Raw genomic sequence first — 20050 nt, 5'->3', positions numbered from 1 at the left:
ATTATGTAAAGTAAGTGCATCTTTCTGTTGTTCGAATCCTTTTTCCGCTTCTGAACATTGTTTCCAATTGCCGCTTTTGATTCGTTTCATTATGTCCTGGAAGAGTCTGTTTGTTCCAAGTTCAGTTTTGATTTCTGCTTGGGTCACCAAATTACTCTGAGCGAAGTAGATGTTATTGATTGCGAAGCACACTCGATCGTTGTCGGATTCGTCTTCGTCAAAATCCATTCTGCTCAAAGCATCTGCATGGGGTATCTGCTCCCCTGGTGTGTACTTCAACTCATAGTCGAAGCCCATTAGAGCTATTGACCATCTTGTGATTCTCGCTGATGCTGTCTTCGGGATCTCCTCGTCTGGTGCAAAGAGATATTTGAGTGGTTTGTGGTCAGTCTGTAGGGTAAATCGTCTTCCAAGAAGGAATTGCTTCAATCTTGTGACCACAAAGACAATTGCCAGTGCTTCCCGCTCTATGTTCGAGTAGTTTTGCTCCGCTGGAGTCAATTTTCTCGACACATATATGACTGGATGTCCTTCTTGCGAAAGAACCCCGCCAATGGCTTTTTCAGAGGCGTCAGTAGTAACTGCTGCTTCTTTTTGTAGACTATACGGCTGTACTAGTGGGTTAGCACATAATTCATTTTTTATGTCTTCAAAGGCTTTTTGTTGCATTTTGCCCCATGAGAAATCGCTATTTCTCATGTTATTTAAGGGTAGCATTTTTGTTGCAAAATCAGGAATCATTCTTCCGTAAAAATTAGCTAGCCCAACGAACGATTCGAGTTGTTTATTGTTAGTTGGTGCTTTTGCATTTTTTATTTTTTCAACAAAATTACACAAAAAACATAAATTTTCAACTTTCAAAGACGAGGAGCAAAACTCCAGTTGAACTCTTGTTGGGACGCAGAGTGAGACTACCAGCAATAGCAGATTTCGACTTGTGCGAACCCATTCTATTCAAGGCCAACGAAAACACAAAGACTTGTTACCTGATGAAGAACTTGCAAAAGCCATTGCTTGACTTCTGAACTGTAAGCTCTCGGTCATTTCAGTAACCGACATTGCTGGTTTTGCTTTAATACCGTCTAGTAGTCTAAGTTTTGCTTCCGGGTCCCTCAAACCTGAGATAAACTTTATTTTTACCAACTCCTCTTCGGGGTTGGCCGCTGTTTTCAATTTTTCGAAGTCACAATAGCGTGCTTCTTCTCTAAGAAGTGCTAGGAAGTCGTCATCTGACTCCCCTACACCTTGGATTACGGACAGAAATTTAGCCCTTTCTGCCGTTACTACTCTCTCTTTAGGAGAAATATAATTTTGAATCGCCAATCTGATGTCTTTATACGGAGTGTCTATCAAATTCCTAGCACTCATTAAGCTCCTAAGTTTAATGATTGCATCTTGCCCGCACATACTAGGAAAGAGATTGGTTACCTGTAGGTCCTGTACAGTACCATCGGTGTTGACCTTGTCCTCTTTCTTCTCTGCGCGACATTTCGCCACAAAAGACATAATCCACGCAGTAGCTGATTCTGCATTCTGTAGATCCAAAATTTGTCTGTCTGTAGCTGGTCTGGACACCATTGTCGTGGTCGATAACACGGGTCAAAGAATTCAATAAGTTGAATTTTAAATTCAATTTTGAACTGAAAATATACAAAAATTAGCTTGTATTTATAGTGGTTATCTATGCAAAAATATACAGAGAAAATTTAGATTAGCTAAAAATATTTTACATGATTGGCATGTGAATAGATCTTAACTCCGAATCCCGGAGGTGATATTCTATTTTCATCAACATTTCATGAGAATCATATATGGCTTGGGTACAATCGAGTTCATTAGTTGGAGGTCGGTGGATGTTAGAATCAGGTTTCTGTTGGTGGGAGAATTTACTTCTGACATATGATTGATAGGTCAATAAGATAATGATAGCGTCAAAACAAAATTAGAATTGAGTTTAGTTTTGTAGCCATTACTTATCGACACAGCAATAAAGTTCGTCAGGTAAGTTCTTCTTTCGATCTTTGAAACTTTAATAAAACTTCTAAGTTTCTTGATGTTTCATTGAAACCATCACATCCTCCCTCCTTTTTTAAGTAAGTTTGTGGGTAGAGGTTCTCCAAATCTGTCAGGTTGTTTTCTGTTCCTGGTTGATGTTCGTGAAGGCTCTGAGTTTTAATAAAACTTCTAAGTTTCTTGATGTTTCATTGAAACCATCACAGTAATGTTAGTGAAAATTTACGTTTTTCAATCAAAATAATGAGTGGTTTCCGTTTCGCCAGTGTTAGAGTTTGGTCGTTTAAATCTGAAATATTTCCAGCTTTATAAATGCATGTATGACTTTTAAAGGTCATTCCTTTGATTACCATTAAAAATACATTATCAATGCAAAATCAGTCTTTCATACAAAAGATGTATACAAAAATTTTGTTGAAGCGAGAAGAAAGTTCCAATATTATAACCTAGTCTAGACCTGGGAATATTAGAAGACCAAACTCGACCGATTTAAGGTATGAAAAGACTGTCCTCAGTTGATTTTTAGTATGAAAAGAATTTGTCTGGACTTTGCTTGATGTCCTCGATTTTGCTTTAAGCTAAAACAACCGTTCTATACGATTTCTATACGTTCTGTTTTGAGCCTGTGTCATATGATTACGATATAAGAGTCATTATTGCTGAAAAATTTTTATCTCCATTTTGAGTTTTAAGTTCAAAGGAACCTACTTATAGGTTACGATAAGCAGCTCAAAATCATTCAAATCAAGGAAAATGAGTCATCATTGGGCAATGCATTGTCCAGGAACTGTCCAGTGAAGAACGACAGAACCGAGAGACTGAAATGGCTGTGGAAGAAAGCGACCCTTCGAATCAAGACAATTAGTGCTTTCAAGAAGCCAATTACAAAAGGAATGCTCAAATACATGGAGAAAACGTTCACGTGAGTATTTTTTATAAACCCAGAGTTTAATTCAAAATTTACACCACACTCCGCAAGTTGCAGAACATTATGCCTCTTGATAACTAAATTTTCAACCTTGATAATTAAATTTTGAAAACTTCTGATGGAACATTCTATGCCATTCCACCAGCCGTCTCGTTGAGCAGTTCTGATTGGTTGAATAGAAAAGTCCAATCTTTACCTTCCTCATCGTCAATTATATTTCGTTTTTAGTGACATGGGATTCGATGTTCCGCGAGGAGGATCCTGGGACAACGTTGAGACACCAGAAACACCCACAGGCGAGGGAGCGTTCGACTCCTCAAAGCCACCCTCGGAGCCCATGTTCATCCAGAAACCTTCAGACGAAATCTTCCTGATTGGGAAGAGTATCCGGATTGAGGTGGAGGTGTCTGGTAATCCACAACCTACTGTCTCCTGGCTCAAAGAGAAGCTCAGTTAGTTGAATTCAAAAATGAGCTACATTATTGCGAAACGTCCAAGTTTTCGATGTTCAGAAGTTTTTTTTATGAGCAAGTTATAATATAGTTTCATCTATTTACAGATCTGATGGCCTCTGAGCGTGTGACATTTGGTCAAGATCCCATCAACCCCAGCAGACATTGGCTCTGGATCAAGGATTCCAACATTACTGACGAGGCCACCTATTACGTCACTCTCTCTTCAAACATAGCACCGCTACCCATACAGTGCCAGTTTGAACTCATGGCCGTCGATGAAGGTTAGAAGAGGCTACTAGAAAGTGAAAAGTTAAAGTACCGCAAACAACCTCCCCTCTGTACCCACATTTCTGATTAATAATGTGATAGCTTTTTGTATTACACTATTTTGCAATTTTATAAAATGGAATGGCGTAAGTTTGTTCACAGTATACGAACTCCAAAAACCGCACTATCGATATCAATACAGGATTAATTTTTAAACGGTTTCAAGAGAGGAAACAGAGGAAACGAAAAATGTCCACTCCTGATTTTCGGGGCAATTTATAAATGGGAAACTGTCTGGTAATTTTGAGGTCCCATGAAATTAATTCAGTTCCTACCATTATATCACCCATATAAAAATATTAAATAACAAGTATAATAATAATAATAATAATAATAAATTTTTCCAAATAAATATCGAGTAATTCACTTAATGACACCATTAATTTACAATCAAGAAGTTATATGTATTTGGGGAGAACATCAAATAGGTCAATGGACTTTTCAGAGTGATATCTCTTCAGGACAAACTTGAGCTTTATCAGTTTTTGTTCAATCATCGACAACCTTACCATAAAATGGCTTTTTCCCAAGAAAATCAAGTTAGTCAGTGTTTATAATAAAGAAAAGTATATTTAAAAGAGATCATGAGAAAACCACCAACTATCAAAAAACATTTACCAACTCACTGCCACCTAGAAAATAGTTGTCCTTAAATTAAATTCATGAACTAGTTTTTCTATCTGATTGTTTTCAATAGACCTTGACTTGATTAGATTTTCATCCATTTCATGAATTTTGATAAATAGTTTGCTCTCCCTTGTTACCTCTTTCTCTTGTTTTCAAAGGTTTTTTTCGTCCGTGAACACCCATACTTTTGACAATTTCATCTTCGGTTATCATATTTTGGAAAACTTCGTTAATGTGATCCTGTCAAACACATCTGGTCATTACTTTCAACAGCTCATAAATATGTATTTCAAAAACTGAATAAATTTTTCCGTTATTTTTCAAATCTTTCAAGCTTTCAGATTTTTTAAAAGAGAATATAACTCTCAAGATTTTGTTTTGTGACCACTCTAGGTCCTTAAGATCTGTTTAATTTGCGCACCCATAAATGAGAGCTCCATAATAAATTACTGGTTGAACGTAATCTTTGTAAAGTTTTACCATATTTCTCCGCCTGAAAAAAAAAACGTTTCAGTTGAAATAAACTTGATGTGATTTGTTGAAATTTTTGTTTAACCATTGTAATATGTGTATTTGCTCTCAATCGTTTTTGGATATATATTTCTATAGTTAACTTGTTTCAGTTTGGTTTTCCGTTTTTGTTAAAAACAGCTATATTCATTTTCTCAAAATTAACAGTCAATTTTTGCAGACATCCAATTCACTACATTTTTTATGTCTTTGTTGAGAGATCATGAGCAGTTCCATGAACATTTGTATCATCTGCAAACATAGTTACTTTTGAGTGCTGGTATACTGCAGGTAGATCATTTGTGTATAGCAGAAATAGTAAGGGACCCAGGAGTGAACCCTGACGCACACCGATGCTTATTGCTTTTTTTCCTGACGCCTGATTCCTAATTTTTACATATTGCGATCAATTAGCCAGGAAAGATTGTAAAATACTTAATATTTCCCCTCTGAGTCCGTTAACACAACATTTTTTAAGAATATTATGGTCCACCGTGTCAAAAGCTTTAGTTAAATCAATGGAGGTGCAGCTAGATGGTGTTCTAAGCTTTTTATTTGTACTTAAACTCAACAACCTCTGTTACCGCATCAATGGTACTACGTTTGCTTCTAAACTTATACTGGTTGGGCGATAAAACCTTGTTGACATTGAGAAAATCTTCAATTCGTTTTAACAAAATTTTTTCAAAAACTTTACTAATAAATGGTAGTAAAGAGATTGGTTGAAAAGTACCTGCGTCGTTTCGATCACCGCTCTTGTGAAACGGCAAAACCTTAGCTAACATCAAAACTTCGGCAAATTCATTCTCATCAATACACCTATTGAGCTGATCAGCAACCAAATCACACACCACTGGATTTACGACTTTTAGTAATAGACTGCTTAATCCGTAGCAGTCCACCGAACTTTTGTTCGGTAGACTATTGATTATAATGTATATTTAATATTTATTTGTTATTTGGAGAAATAATGTATTTGTGACAATTTTCACGTGTCTAGTTGATGTCTAATGTTCACTAGCAAACTACTTCTGTTTTCGATCTGGTCGCTTTTAATGTCTTAAGCTAAGTGGAATAAAGTCCGGGAACTATGTTTAGAAGAGACTTTTTTTCAAAGTGTTCAGTTTCAGTCAAACTGCAGAGTGCCTTCAACCGGTTACTTACTACTCTGTATTTCATTTTGTCTTCCTCAAGCTTGCTTTTAAGATATTCAGTCCATAAATTGTGTTTTTTCTGCGAGAGGTTTTTAATTTCATTGGTAACCAAGCTTTTTTTATAACCACTTCTAGTGAAAATGGTCTTTTCGGGTATACAGGTTACCTTGGCCTCTACAATCAAGTCCTGATTGACAGTAAAGACATCTTTTAATTCTAATGTTTTGATGAAGCTTTTATTTTCCTGAAACTTTTTGTAGAGCCAAAAATTAATATCAAGACATAAGTTCTCATCTTTAAGCTTATGTAGTTCTTTGATCAGTTTTGGACAGGGGAAACATTTTTTCTTATTGCAATGTCTAGTTCTAGAAAGATCGAATAATGATCTGAAATTTTGGTTTTCTCTACATAGAACTTGCAATTGTGGTTATCAAAAAAGGTCAATTGCACTTTGTCTATTTACAGTTTCTCGTGTACAATCACAGCTGTTTTTTAAATCATAATCTAATAACTCGAGATTTTCGGTTAGTTTTGTACTATTTTTATTCAATTTTTAATATCTATGTTGAAATCACCGCACAGATTACGTGTATCGACATCGCTTTTTTGTATTCTCGAAGTTTTCAATCAGATCATCTGTAAAAATTGTCAATTGAGTAGTTTGGCGCTTTGTTTAAAACAGATACTAAGCACTTGCTTTCGCCTGTTTCTATTTATACAGTGAGGTTTTGATGGTGCTTGTTTGTTGTCTTTTGTATTATTTCTACCGAGAGTTCATCACTGACGAAAAATCCCACACCACTACCTCTACTCTTTCTATCACAAGTTATCAACTTGGAGTAACCTGTCAGCTGAAATGATCTTTTTAATGTTTTTTCGGATGTCCAGTTTTCAGTCAGAGCAATAATGTGAGGCTTTGTATCAAGATGATGTAAAAAAACTTCAAGCTCATCAAAGTTTCTTTGAATTGAACGAATGATTTGAAGCAAAACCTTAAATCCCATATGTTTTGCAAAAGTTAGCGTCATGTGTTCCTTTAATTTTATTTTAGATACAAACACCTTTATAAATAAGTTATCAATTCAAGAAATTGCTCAGTAATCGATTTAAAAATATATTAAATATAAATAAAAAACATTATTGTTTAGATAAAGCAAGGGGGTGTATATGTTCTCCTCTTATCTGGGAAGTCTATAATGGGAAAGAACAATAAATAATTTTATGGTTGATGCTAAGTTTTCTGTATCATGATATTTCTGCGCATCAAAACGACAAACAAGTGTTTCATTTGCAGGTCTGACGCAGATAGTGAAAGAAAGCAGATTGATGTCACGTGCTTCCCTCTCTCGTGCCTCAATGTCTCGCTCTGACGTCACCGGCCTCTTCTCGCCTGCCAGTGTTCCGTCATCCAGATTTGGATACCAGTCTGGAGGCACTTCCAGAAATGCGGACGATACCCTTGTTGAGGAAGACATGGAGTAAGTACAAAGCACTAAATTTATCTGTTATCCCAGTTATTCGTAATCGTTTGTGCCATGACCGAAATGATAAGACTATCAGTTAACGAGGCGGCTCGAGCGAGTTTTTGCGTAGCACAGAAAGTTTCAACATCAGTCTCAAGTATGTTGAAAACTTTTCTTTTTTTTCTGACAGGAAAACGGCTTTTCATCATTAAATGGGGCGGAAACTTAATGCTTTAAGAAGATCAATCGCAAAAAAAGGTGAAATAAGACATCAAAAGAAAATTTGTTTAAGAAACATACACTGCAGTTTGTGGAAACAACCTATTTGCATACCGACTGAAAGACGTGTGTTCCAACATACGTCTCAAGCTTGCCGAAACAATTTGTTTTGTTTCGAGAGGAAAACTCTTTTGGCTATCAATTTTTCTAAGCTCAAACCGAAGACCTTTTTTGAGAAACCTTGATTCCAACTTTCTTTTCTAGAAAACTAAAAAAAAACACAACTTTCATTTTGATATAATATTAATAGATGTTAACCCACATGCACTGTAAACTTTTTCTGCAACATGAAACAGTTCAGAAAATGGAAGTTCAGCAAGATCAGTTAGTCTCGAAACAAGAATTATTTTAGCAAACACAGACACAAATCAGTAATTTGCAAAAAAGAATTTGAAGCCATCAGTTTAAACGCTGCAAGCAGCAAATAAACAAATGACAAATTAAATGAGTTTATTCTCAACTTTTTTTCAATCGGATAATTGACCGCCTGATGAAATATTTTCCAAATACAACGACTCTAGATTTAGGTGACAATCGTTCTCAACAAAATGTTACCTTATATCAAAAACTTGTCAAATATAACAACAAATCGTCAGAAATTGTCGAAAATAGGTAACATTGATTATGTGAGGTTGTGTTTTTTGATAAGAACTCTGTTCAGGTTATTTTCAATTCACTTGTCCTAATTTCTAATTTTGAATAGTTTCAATCAAAACAGAGGAATAAACTTCATTCAATAATTACGTGACAAAGCGATGAAAAAGTGTAAAGTTAAAGTTGGCATTAATTTTATGTCAACTGATGAAAGAACCTATTAAAATCAACGCAGCAGAATTTAAGAGTACGGTTGCAAGGTTGACAATAGTTCTTATCCATCTTTCTCTCTACTCAATGTTTTTTTTTTGTTTTTCTTGTTAATTTCCCATACGTAATCAATTTGGCTATTCGTATTTGTATGTAACCCTTAATAAACTGGGGCATTTTAGGAAAATATTTTTGTTTCCTCAAAATACTTTACCTCTTTTTATTGTTTGAAGTGAAAATACATAAATGAATCCTATAGAAATTTCATGAAACCAGACGGCGATTCAGGATGATACGAATTAATTAGCGCAAGCATCAAAGAGAATGTAAATATGAAGTAAGCAGTTAAAAAACAGAATAAGTAAAACACTAATTTGTTTTTCCTTGAACTGTTTCTTTTCCTCGTTTTGTTTTTGAATGTTTCTGACGACCAATTCTGCTATTTTATGTCATATTAACATCTAAAACGACGGAGGGGTACATTAAGGAAAGTTACAGTGTTTAGCATCAATTTCGGCAAAATTTTTAAGGAAAATATAATTTTCCAAATTCGATAGAAGTTTTTCTTATTTGAGTTTACTTTTTTGTTCTGTTAAGGTGAGATTAAACTGCGTATCTCTTCTTATCGTTCACATTTTCTGTTGACTGAATAGGGAAGTCTACCGGACGCTAACGGATAATTAAATTCTTTTTTCTCGCCACATTAGATTTTCAGTTGTCCCAGTCCTGATTATCCCATCGTTGGTCAAGTCTATGAACTTTTAGTCAAATCAATCTCAAATGAAATATAGGGGTTAGGTTTCAGAATAAGCGTACTTCACATCAAATTTTTATAAAAAAATAAGTTATTATTAGTTAAATTAAAAGACTTTTGCTCTGTTTTTCTGAATTCGAAAAAAAATTCCGGTGCCCTTTCTATTGAATCCGATTTTTTGTGACATAGTGACGTAATATGTGAAAGAAATATTCTGTTCGAGTGGCCAGAGAGTCCACCATTAAGATATACAAAAGTTTTTCAGTCTCTTTAGTTTTTCCTTTTTCTCCAGCAAAATAGTTTTCTGTAGTTTTCTTTTGAATACGGCTTCCGGCAAATAAAATTATGGGAACTTATTAACAGGCAGTAAAATGTTTCAAATTTTTGATAAAGAATTTTATTAAAAAAGGTAATTGATTGTTTTTCTTTTTTCTCTTATGAAATTTTTTTGCTTAACTTTTTGATTCTGATATTTTGTTCTGTTTTGTTCTGTCTTAAAATTGTTCTGTTTTGGTTATGTTGGTATTCTATTCAACTATAGAGAGATGAAAGACTAAAATTTATACTAACACAAAGATAAAGATGGCGAAAAGTGACAGAAATGTTGCATTGCTCCGTCATATTTTTCTCTTTTCTATACTTAATTTTTGTAATGACATTTTCTCTTTCTTTTCTTTTCAACAAACTTGCATAGTCGAATATAATTATAGTTACATAATTTAATGAGAATTGCTGTTGAAATAATGTATACATTTTTTAATATCTTCCTTAATCCCACCCACACATGAAAACTTTTGCTTTTTTCTTTTCCAATTTTCCTTTAAATTTTTTAAACAGATTTTTTTCATTATGCAATAAAATTTTTAGTATATACAAAATAATCAGCTAGCCTCTATGGTCTACAAACAATGTTTTCCTTTTTTCTTTACGATGCTTTCCTTAAAAAGGGCTTGCAAACATATCCCTTGTTTAGAAAAAAATGATTCGACATTAAACGAAAATTATAGGTCCCAAGTTTTTGTCCCATTCGCCAAAAGTTGGTCTTTTAATATTCTTTTTATTTCAATTATCTATAGGATTTATTTTTGTTTCAAAAGTGGCCAATTGTATACGGTTCCAATCAATCCAAACATAGATATTTGTTTAAAGTTTTTGTGGACAATTGAAGAAAATTATGATCTTCAAGATTTCTCTATGTCTTAACGCTTTCTTTACGTAATTGACGAATTCAGTATGTTGTGAAGTGTATCAGCTTGGGAATCAAGTGGATAGGTCTAATCTTCATAAAGATTCAGATTTATGAAATAAAATGCTGTAAGCCTTTTTATTTTTTTATTTCTTTCGTTTCAGAATTTCCTCTCAACTAAACAATCGGTCAACTCATTCGAAATTCTTTAACATCTGATGGAAAAAGAACATAAATTTCAAGTTAAGTTTAATTAATTTCATTAAAAAAATAAATTTCATCTTTTTTTGAAGGTAAAGCATATTGAACTTTTTTCTCTACTTTTTAAAAATCAAGTTGCTTTTTATAATTTGAGAACTGCCAAGAGGACAGCTAATAGTGAATTTTAGTATCATGAAAATCATTTTTAGATGAATTTAAAAAATATTGATTTTCTTAGTGTTACTTAAGTATTTTTTTGTAGGTCTGGTGCTCAAAATCTCATGGAGTTTCAACTCTAAAATTTTGAAAACCACTAGATTTTTAAGGAAACATAACTTCAAGTTGATTTTTTATTCAATACTGGACATGGTTTCTGAGTTGAGGGTAAGTATTCTTAGAAAAATTGAAATTTAAAGTTTTTTATTCCATTCATTGAAATATCATCTTTCCTTTTCTTATTTCAAATGCCATAATCTATGTGCAGTCAACTGCTTTTCTTTGTATCAGCCGTAAAATCAAGTTACAAAAATGGTTCAAATGTTGTCTAATTTTTTTTATTATTAAGATATATCGTTATCCTGTGCGTACCTTGTACGTACAATTTATATCGTTATCCTGTAATTTGCACGTACAATTTCTGTCCAATCAATCAAGTGAGTATTAATCAATCGATCAAGTGAGTATATATATTTCAAGTCTCTTCGTGTTATAATTGATATCGTATTAAGGAAAAATATTTTTTGGCAAAACACTTAATCATTGTTTAATTGATTTCAAACGAAGTTTGAGGCCTTTATATTAGTACTGCGGCCTTTTGCATGCGATTTTTCGCTCGACCAATTTGTTGTCTGACTCTTTTTTATTTCTAGTCAATTTACTAGTCTCATTTCAATTCATGGTATGAAGGTATGAAGGGTGGTTCTTAATCGTAAGAGTTTGATCTGCCCTCCTCCCTTTGTCATGTCACGTCCCCCCCCCTCCCAACATTCCCCTACACCCTGCTCTACCTGGCAAAAAGGACCTCCCGCCCAGCCTATTATACCTAAATCTATTACACCTAACAGGATAGATTGTTATAAATTACATGGTAATGACTATTATAATTTAATATAATGTCAATGAAATTGGACGAAAACTTTATGTAGAACGTACGGACATATGGTATTTGTATCGTACATTTAGTTGGATAATTCTTTGCACCATCCCGGAAGATCATTATTTCCGACCCCGATATCATGAATTATAAAAGAGGCAGTAAACAAGGATATAAACAAGGTTTTATTTTGATTATCTTTTAATTTGTCTTTTTGATTCATTTTTTATTCATGGATGTGACTATGCGTTTTTTTCAGCCTGGGTGAACCTCGTGCGCCTGAGTTTGAGGACGAGTTGAATGATATGTCGGTAAAAATGGGCAAGAATTGCAAGGTCGCATGTCAAGTGTCTGGAAACCCAGTGCCAGTTGTAAGTATCCCGGAAATCTACACATGGTTTATAAGGCCACGTGCAGGCAGAAAGTAGGTCAGAATTTATACAATTCATACAAACCAGAAAAGAACAACATCAAAGAACATCAGCTTTTGTCATGAATATCTGTCCTCGGTTGACCTTGTATAAAGTATAGTCCATACCAGAAGTGGATCTCTTTGACCTCGTGAGAGCCAAAAATACACTATGAAAGTCAGTATGATTTGCGAGACAAAGTACTTCGAATTTGGCAACAGTCTCAAAGAAAAAAAACATCTATTAGATTTATGACGTCAAAAGATTTTTAGATTTGAAAGTCTTTTTTACTCGAAAAATTACCCCCCGGTGTTTTTCTGACCCCAATTACAGTTAATGTGTTGTTATATAGAACGTTATTATTTAAAAAAAGCACGCGTCGGTGTGGGAGTAAAAGTTATAAACCCAGTAAGCTGGGGGGTCCAAAATCTCGATCAAACATCATCCCCAATTTCATTATTTCCCCAATGTAAAGATTACACCATGTCATTTTTCAAGGATTTTAATGATTACAGCTTTTATTAATAAGAATTTTGAATTTTTCGTAATTTTTCTCTAATTAAAAAAAATAAATTATGAAGTTTTGTGCATGTGTGTGCCTATATGATCAGATGTGCCCACGGATCAAAATTTCATTGTCACTGTTTCCGAGGACAAAATTTTATTGTCACTGTTATATAATTAAGTTATTTAGAATATATTATTGACATATTCAAGCACGATTTTTCATTAAAAGTTTTTCATGAGTGTCACTTAAACTTTTTCATTGTCACTGTTTCCGAGAACAAAATTTTATTGTCACTGTTATATAATTTAATTATTTAAAATATATTATTGACATATTCAAGCACGATTTTTTATTTAAAGTTTTTCATGAGGGGTAATGATAAAATGGTAAAAGTTCTTAATTTTCATTTTTAAAAATTCTGTTGAATACTGAAGAAAAAACACCTAAAACAGTGTGTAGAGTTTTGATAGGCATCCAACAGTGATGGTGGTTCATAATTGAAAAGACGTTCATTTTTCTATCCAATTAACTCGCCTACTATTTTCTGGATACAACCAGTTGATTTTCTGAAGCCAATTTAATTTGATTCCTTCCTCAAACTAATATTTAATTTGACAACAGTCTCAAAGAAAAAAAACATCTATTAGATTTTATAACGTCAGAGATTTTTAGATTTGACAGTTTTTCTTACTCGAAAAATTACCGTCAGTGTTTTTCTGACCCCAATTACAGTTAATGTGTTGTTATAAAGAACGTTACTATTTAAAAAAAGCACGCGTCGCTGTTGGAGTAAAAGTTATATACCCAGTAAGTTGGGGGGTCCGAAATCTCGATCAAACATCATCCCTAATGTCATTTTCCTCAATGTAAAGATTACATCAAGTCATTTTTCAAGGATTTGAATGATTGCAGCCTTTTATTAATAAAAATGTTGAATTTTTGGTAATTTTTCTCCAATTAAAAAAATTCAATTATGTAGTTCTCTGCATGCGTGTGCATATATGATCTGATGTGCTCACGGATCAAAATTTCATTGTCACTGTTTCCGAGGACAAAATTTCATTGTCACTGTTATATAATTAAAATATTTAAAATATTTTATTGACATATTCAAGCACGATTTTTGTTCAAGCTGTTTATGAGGGGTAATGATAAAAATGGCAAAAGTTTACTGTCCTTAGTTTTTATTTTGAGAAATGCTGTTGAATTCTGAAGAAAAAAACACCTAGGACAGTGTTTGAATATAAAACACCATCTCAGTTTGATGTCTATCAAAATTCAACACACTGTCCTAGGTGTTTTTTTCTTCAGTATTCAACAGCATTTCTCAAAATAAAAACTAAGGACAGTAAACTTTTGCCATTTTTATCATTACCCCTCATAAACAGCTTGAACAAAAATCGTGCTTGAATATGTCAATAAAAAATTTTAAATATTTTAATTATATAACAGTGACAATGAAGACGTTCATTTTTTCATCCAATTTGCTTTCCTGAAGTTTTCCAGACACAATCAGTTGATTTTCTGAAGCCACTTTAAATTGATTCCTCCCTCAAATTAATACTTAATAACGATAGTTTGAACTTATTTTTTAAGCGGCAGATAAGTAGGGCTCTCGATTCGGAATGTGTCTTATATTCGGAATGTGTCTTCTTAAATATGTGGTCTGATAAGCTCACGGATGAAAATTTATAATGACAGTATCCCAGCTTTAAAAAATGTGTAGATTTTATAAAAATTTAAATATCTCATTTGTTTCTTGAAGCCATTTGAGAAAAGTCTTTCAGACCTGTCTACGTTATGTTGGAAACTCGCTGTCCAAAAGTTTTTAAATTTGTGAAAAGTTAACAACTATTCCCTCTAATGGATATCAGAGATGCTGAGTTCGATTTCACTTGAATGCTGAACTGTTTCAAAGGACCCTTTTTGCTTCATTCAGCTTTTTTGTTATCTCATGAAGTAAATCTGGGTATTAGCCAAACCGAACAGACCAATATGTGGGTGTTTGCCAGACCTAACAGACCAAAATTTGGTATTGGCCGGACGGAAATCTTGACCAATAATATTTTCAGACCATTGAGTTGGGAGACCCCCTGGTCAAAACTTGTCTTGTGTCGAGGACATCATCCTGGGCAATACACTACATAAACTACCACTATTTTCATGTTTGATTCCTTAATTTCTGGAAATTCAGTAGATTGTATACGTCAGAATTAGAAAATCTTGGTTCATAAACCATCATTGTTATCAGTTCAACCCATGCAATCACACTCGTTTCCTTCTTGGAAAAATTGTTTGAGGTAAAACTTCCTGTTCTGGGCAATCAAATTTCACCCGCCACTGAGTTACAGCTAGTATGATAATGCATTAAATTTTGAGCTCCCCACTCATTGGGTGAGTCAAAGACTTATCAGTATAGATTGTCCCCGCTCATGGATGGCACACTATTCAAGGCCGACTCGCCTCTTAACTTCTGCAACAAGGATTCAAAGATTTGCTCCAGTTTCATATGTGTCTATAGCTCGCATCCCTTGCTAGGAGCATGATTGCAATTCAGTAGATTCTATATAAGTTTAATGTCTAAAAAGCTGATTGTTTTACGTATAATTAACTAATTTTAAAATATAATTATTCTAACTTCAAATTTTAGGTAACATGGCGCAAAGATGGTCGCCCAATAACTCCAAGTAGCCGATTGACCATCCAACAGAAAGGAGATGGAGAATGTACGCTAAGAATATCCAAAGTCACGAAAGCAGACCAAGGCGACTACATTTGTGAGGCTACAAACAAGTTCGGAAAAGTGATCACGGAGGCAAGAATTACAGTGAAATAAAAAAAATGAAAGCGAAAAATGGACGGACAGGTTTTACAGAATGCGTGACCATGTTAGAGCAATTTACGTTTGCGTGAAAGTGACGAAGTTGTGTGAACAAAAATATCAAATAATAGTATTCTATTTTATCTGGTGGGAATGCAAATAAGAAATAAATAAGAAATACGGGTAAAAGTAAGCATTTTTTTGAAAATAGATTTGCAATTTAATATATTCTCTTATCGTTGACTTCAAAAATTCCCAAAATTTCAAGATACCAAATTCAAGGATGAAAATGAGTACACTAACGTTTAATTGAAATCAGTTATAGGAATTGATAAATTGCTTACTTCATCCGTAAAAATACAATCAATCAAATATATCATACCTGTAACCAAGCTTTTGAAACTAAGAGGCAAAATTTAATCTTTCGATGCAATTTTTTTGATTTCAACTCAAAATAGGACCGCCAGATTTTGCAGAGAGCGAGGTTTATTTATACCGGGGCGTATCTAATTTACTCAGGGCGCAGCTCACTGGTATAGAGCTGATATGAATGCGCGAAAGGTATCTGCTAAAGTTTCAGTTGCCAGGACAAGTTTCACTGGCTACAAACAGTTCAGGCAACTTGTTAAGGCAGAACTTCAAAGTTACCTCTGCAGAGTCACGTAACCTTGTTTAAAACACGCAACTTGCTCGTTTTAAAATGACGAAAGTCAGTGAAAGATAACTTCTGGTTATGTATATAGCAACTTCTAGCATTTTGACTTTGGGCACAACCGACTTCCGGCATTTTTAACGTACGTGTTTTAAATACTTGTAGATACAACTGAATTTCAATTTCATGATCTTTCCGCGAGAATTCAGGCCTTCTAACATTTAAGAGTTCACAACACGTGATCACAACACTAAGAGATAGGAAGAGTTAATATCAGACAATGACTCCCCGGACCCCAGTAAAATTGCAACCAAGCACAATCATTATGTGTTCATTTTCACTAGGAACATGTAGAAAAAACTACCTATTCACAACGTCTCTCTTAGAAACGAAAATCGAAAGACGAATTAAAATTTTTGATGAATTAAAACATTCGATCATTTATCAGTATCAAGTTCCAGTTCTATTTCGGTTCCAATGTAAAATTGCATGTGAGTTCCCGTGCTGGAGATCGCAACACAATTTCCTCAGGGGACGGTATACAAAATATTTAGGCGGTAAAAGCTGGAGGTTGCCAGAAATTTGATGCTTTTTTTAAAAAGTAATTAAATTCTCAACCAACGCCAATTCCACCAGTAAAATACACCAACCCTCTCCAGACACTAGCGAAGTTGTAGAACTTGGTGTTGTTGAATATGTAAGTACAAACCATGGTCATAATATCTGAGGAGGCCGCGGTTTTTGTCGACGCGAGGATTCTTTGCCACCGTCTAGTCTGCATCTTTTTTGCATACCTCCCAAATCTTAAGAGTGAACTGTTGGAAATTCCATCAGAGTCCATTTCATTCTTGGAAGCGCTGCCTTGCGGCTGCTTTTCCATGGTGAGTTTGTAAAGAAATGTGCAATAATAGGGCACAAATACAATTGAGCGCTCAAACTCAAAGAACTAACAAGGAGGCTGGGTAATGTGCGATCGCACATAAGGTTCCGACCCCGCTCATCCACGATTTTGACAATTCTCCAGCAAAAGAAGAACCGATAGACAAACATAAAAAACTCCAAGTTTTTTTTAAAAAAATTGTTGAATGAACGAAAAAATAGCTTCCGAAGCAAATAACTCAGTGGAGCAGAAAAAGATGCATTAAATTTTTGAGATATGCCAATATTAAGAAAGCGAGTCAAGACGAACAGCAAAATCTAGCAACAACAACAAACATTAATTACATCAAAAACTTTATGTCCGTTTTAAAAAACAAAATTTCATAACAAAGTCATAATATAGTCATATAAAACTGAAACTAAACAAAATAACTTGTAATTCAACAGAAAGATATGGGACCAGTCCAAAAACAAGGCTTGGTAAAAGTTAGACAATAAAGAACAAAAACCGTAAAGTTGAAAAATTCGCTTATAATTATTAAATTCAATGTAATGAAAACCATTAGAAATCAACTAAAATATACCATAGGTCTATAAATACCAATGTTTCTATAAAAGGCGATTGACAACTGTCGGTATTATATTGTTTATGCTGTTACAAAAAGAACAACGAATAGACAACAAACAAAAGATCAATTAAAACTCGTCAGAAAACGCATTCGAAGCCGTAAAACCATAAATTGGCCGCCAAACTATGTTCGATTCCACCGAGACTGATAATTTGAACACTGATAATGTATTATGTGACCTCTCAATAATGAAACTAGTTAACAAGTGGACAAAAAAAAGGCAAAAAAAAAGCAACGCTTTTTTTTTCGAAAAAAAATTACTTCCATAGACATGAAAGCCATTAATTACAAAATGAAATAAATAAATAGGTTCATTTATTTTTCCAAAGGAAGCCCTTGAGACTAGCAAATATCCAGAATATGTCTTACATCTATAAAAAGAACGTCAAAATGACAAAAATCAAAAATTAACTTGTTATTTTTTTGTGAAAAACCTGTGTCGAAGCGAGTAAACGCATAACGAACTCTTTAAAAACATATAGTTTTGGATCATTTCGTTGACAACAATAATAGTTTCACATATAGCCTGTAATTAAAAAGACTAGGTAACAAACAGACACTAAAAGGAACCGAATTGCGAAATTATTGTTTTTTCTTTAGTTTTGGAAAACAATTGTTTTCGAAGTCATGAAAGCCATCAGCTATCTACTAATATCAGAATATCGGCTCACCTATTCTTCCACGGAAGCCAATGAGACGGGGTCCTTGTAGAAGATGTATCCTACAATTAAAAAGACAAAGTAAAAACGACAGTTAAAAACAAGATTAAAGAATTCAATTAAATTATTCGAGAAAGAAGTGTCGAAGCCCTTAAAACCGTAATCTAAATCTTTAAAGATTTTAATATTATCAATTCTGCTCTATTTTGAACACCAATAAAATGATATATGAAATGTCAATAACGAGATAATGCGACAAAAATAGAAGACATGAAAAATGGGCAAAAAGCTAAAAAAAAAATTTAAAATCTGGTAGTATCAAAGTCAGAAAACCATAAATTAAGGCGCCTCGAAAATGAATGAATTGAAATCAGTAGAAAGAAGAATCATTCTTTCGTTGCTGACACTAAGCTACAAGTTGACAAAGTAAGAAAAAAATGGAGGCAAAGTTCAATAAGCCAATTTTTATTTATTAAATCAAATTTTTTTTAAAGTCAAAACGACCAAAAGCTTTCAAGTAACAAATTAGATTCACTAATTTGGAGCTTAATTGGAAGCCAACTGGACCTATCACCAGTAATCTTTGATTTGAATTGTTCTGTTATTTAATTAACAAAAAAACATCAAATTTTTTTAAAAAAAAGACCGACTGATTTTAATCCAAATTATTTTTGGATTGTAACAGTCCAAGATTGGTCAAAGTTTTAGTTACAGAGCACTCTCAACGGACGTTGAAGTAAAAATTGCCCCTTTGGAATCTACAAAGATTGTGTTAGTGGTGTTTGGGTGTGCACTTCCTGCAAATTTAATCAAAGTAGACTGAATAAACTTATTTCGTGCTGTTTTTGATGAATAAGTCTGGATTTTTTGACAAAAAAATTAAATAGAAATAGCCAACAATATTTTCTGTCCTTAAAAATAAAATAAACAAGACTTTCTTAAAAAATTTCTGACAAAATATAGCAAAACTGGCGAAATTTTTTTTACAAAGTTCCGAAAAATGTGAATAAAATCAACGGAATCCACTCTATTTTCTCAAAAATTTAAACCTCTATAACTCCCTGTAAAAAACGAAAATTAAAAAATCTTTTTAATTCCATGTTCGACGCTGGACAAGCTTTCTAATGATACTAGTCTCATCTCTCAACGATGAATTTATCGATCGGCGAAAATTGACTAAACAAAAAAACCCATTTGAGTATATAGTTCCCCCCCCCCCTCAAGACGGGTCGGAACAATAAAATGAACAATTTCTGCTAAGCATAAAAAAGAACCTCTTTCTAAACGCATTAATTAAGAAATAATTTGCTTAACCATACTGAACCAACATAGTTGAGCAATTAATAATGAAAAAAGTGTTGTACTATAAATTAATAGTATTAATAGTGAAAAATATATGTTGAATTATTTGGGGATGAGATTCAAACTGCTCACTGTAAACTGAGTAAACACGTGAAACGGTATAGTTTACTATGATTTGATTGGTTAACAGTTTGTATCTCTCCCCAGTGATTGTAACAGGTTTACGAATGACAAGCGCTGGAACCTCAAATTTGTTTTCGTCATAGCAAAGACCAGAGCAACAGGCAGGACATGTTTTGTTAGCTGGACAGGTTAGAGTAACATAGAGAATAGCGTACTAAAAAAGAACGTATTGGTTTTTATGTTTGTTTGGGTAGAAATAAAAAGTGGAGACGG

The 20050-nt window shown here is 33.7% G+C and overlaps 1 protein-coding gene across 1 annotated transcript in view; it reads left to right on the top strand.

Annotated features, from left to right (window-relative positions):
• The window catches only part of LOC142337548 (uncharacterized), a 73052-nt gene extending 57329 nt beyond the window's left edge, over positions 1-15723 (top strand). Inside the window, exons 11-16 of the mRNA XM_075386850.1 lie at positions 2728-2935; positions 3170-3393; positions 3501-3677; positions 7309-7492; positions 12054-12165; positions 15363-15723. Coding sequence (XP_075242965.1) covers positions 2728-2935; positions 3170-3393; positions 3501-3677; positions 7309-7492; positions 12054-12165; positions 15363-15548 — 1091 coding nt within the window. The 3' untranslated portion in view covers positions 15549-15723. The remainder of the gene's footprint in view (positions 1-2727; positions 2936-3169; positions 3394-3500; positions 3678-7308; positions 7493-12053; positions 12166-15362) is intronic.
• The last annotated feature ends 4327 nt before the right edge of the window (positions 15724-20050 follow it).

Source organism: Convolutriloba macropyga, chromosome 4 (assembly GCF_964194025.1).
Source record: "Convolutriloba macropyga chromosome 4, txConMacr16.3, whole genome shotgun sequence".
NCBI lineage: Eukaryota > Metazoa > Xenacoelomorpha > Acoela > Convolutidae > Convolutriloba > Convolutriloba macropyga.
Note: the sequence above shows the minus strand (reverse complement) of the source record. Positions and strands in the feature narration are given on the sequence as shown.